General features: G+C 37.9%; 1 protein-coding gene across 10 annotated transcripts in view; it reads right to left on the reverse strand.

Moving 5' to 3' along the window:
* Window positions 1-747, reverse strand: part of Immt (inner membrane mitochondrial protein) — a 50,062-nt gene that overhangs the window by 2,043 nt on the left and 47,272 nt on the right. For all 10 annotated transcript variants that reach the window (XM_026787976.1, XM_013352852.2, XM_005364754.3 and 7 more), the window contains one exon: window positions 443-572. In XM_026787976.1, the coding sequence (XP_026643777.1) occupies window positions 443-572 (130 nt within the window). The remainder of the gene's footprint in view (window positions 1-442; window positions 573-747) is intronic.

The raw sequence follows: 747 nt of genomic DNA on the forward strand, positions 1-747 counted from the left end.
TTAAATAAATAAATATTTTTAAAAAAAGTATTTTAACTAAACTAGATATTGACGTTCCTTATGTATTGTGTTTACTTTTACTGTCATGTGACAGAAGGATTCGAGGACACTGCGAGAAGCCTATCTATTAATGTGCTTGTTGTGAAGATGCATGACTTTCAATGTGGCACACCACCATACAGCAGTAACCACCCTCCCCAATAACCCTGCAATATATGAGGGAAAGTAACCTTGAAAATTAAAATATGTTATTTTAATTTAATTTTTGGGTTTTCTTTTATTCCAATTTCTTCTCAGAACTCTATTTAAATTTGTCAAATCTGGGACTTGCCAAGAAATGAGTATCATATAGTGGAGTAGATACGTGCCCCTGTTAGTCTATTAACAAGGCATTATCCTGAGAACTGTGCAGGGTAAAACTGAAACAGCAAAGGAAACTCACTCTGAACAGCCTGCTCTATTCCCCTCAATCTGGCATAGGCAGTGTTTATGTCCAGAGTAAAGTTGTCAACCTGTTCTTGACTGCGTCGACGAAATTCTAACTCTTGTTCAGACAGTTTCTCAGACAGGCCCTGAAATAAAACACAGACAGTGTACAGAGAACTAACGCTGCTACTGTGCTTGCCTCTCAGCCAGATACTAGTCTTTCAGAAACCACAAACTCTGAGTACAAAAGGAGCTTTAAAAATCCCAAAACATAACCAGATGTGGTATACACCTTTAATCCCAGGACTCAGGAGGTAGAGA

The sequence above is a fragment of the Microtus ochrogaster genome (assembly GCF_000317375.1).
Source record: "Microtus ochrogaster isolate Prairie Vole_2 chromosome 14 unlocalized genomic scaffold, MicOch1.0 chr14_random_3, whole genome shotgun sequence".
Taxonomy (NCBI): Eukaryota; Metazoa; Chordata; class Mammalia; order Rodentia; family Cricetidae; genus Microtus; species Microtus ochrogaster.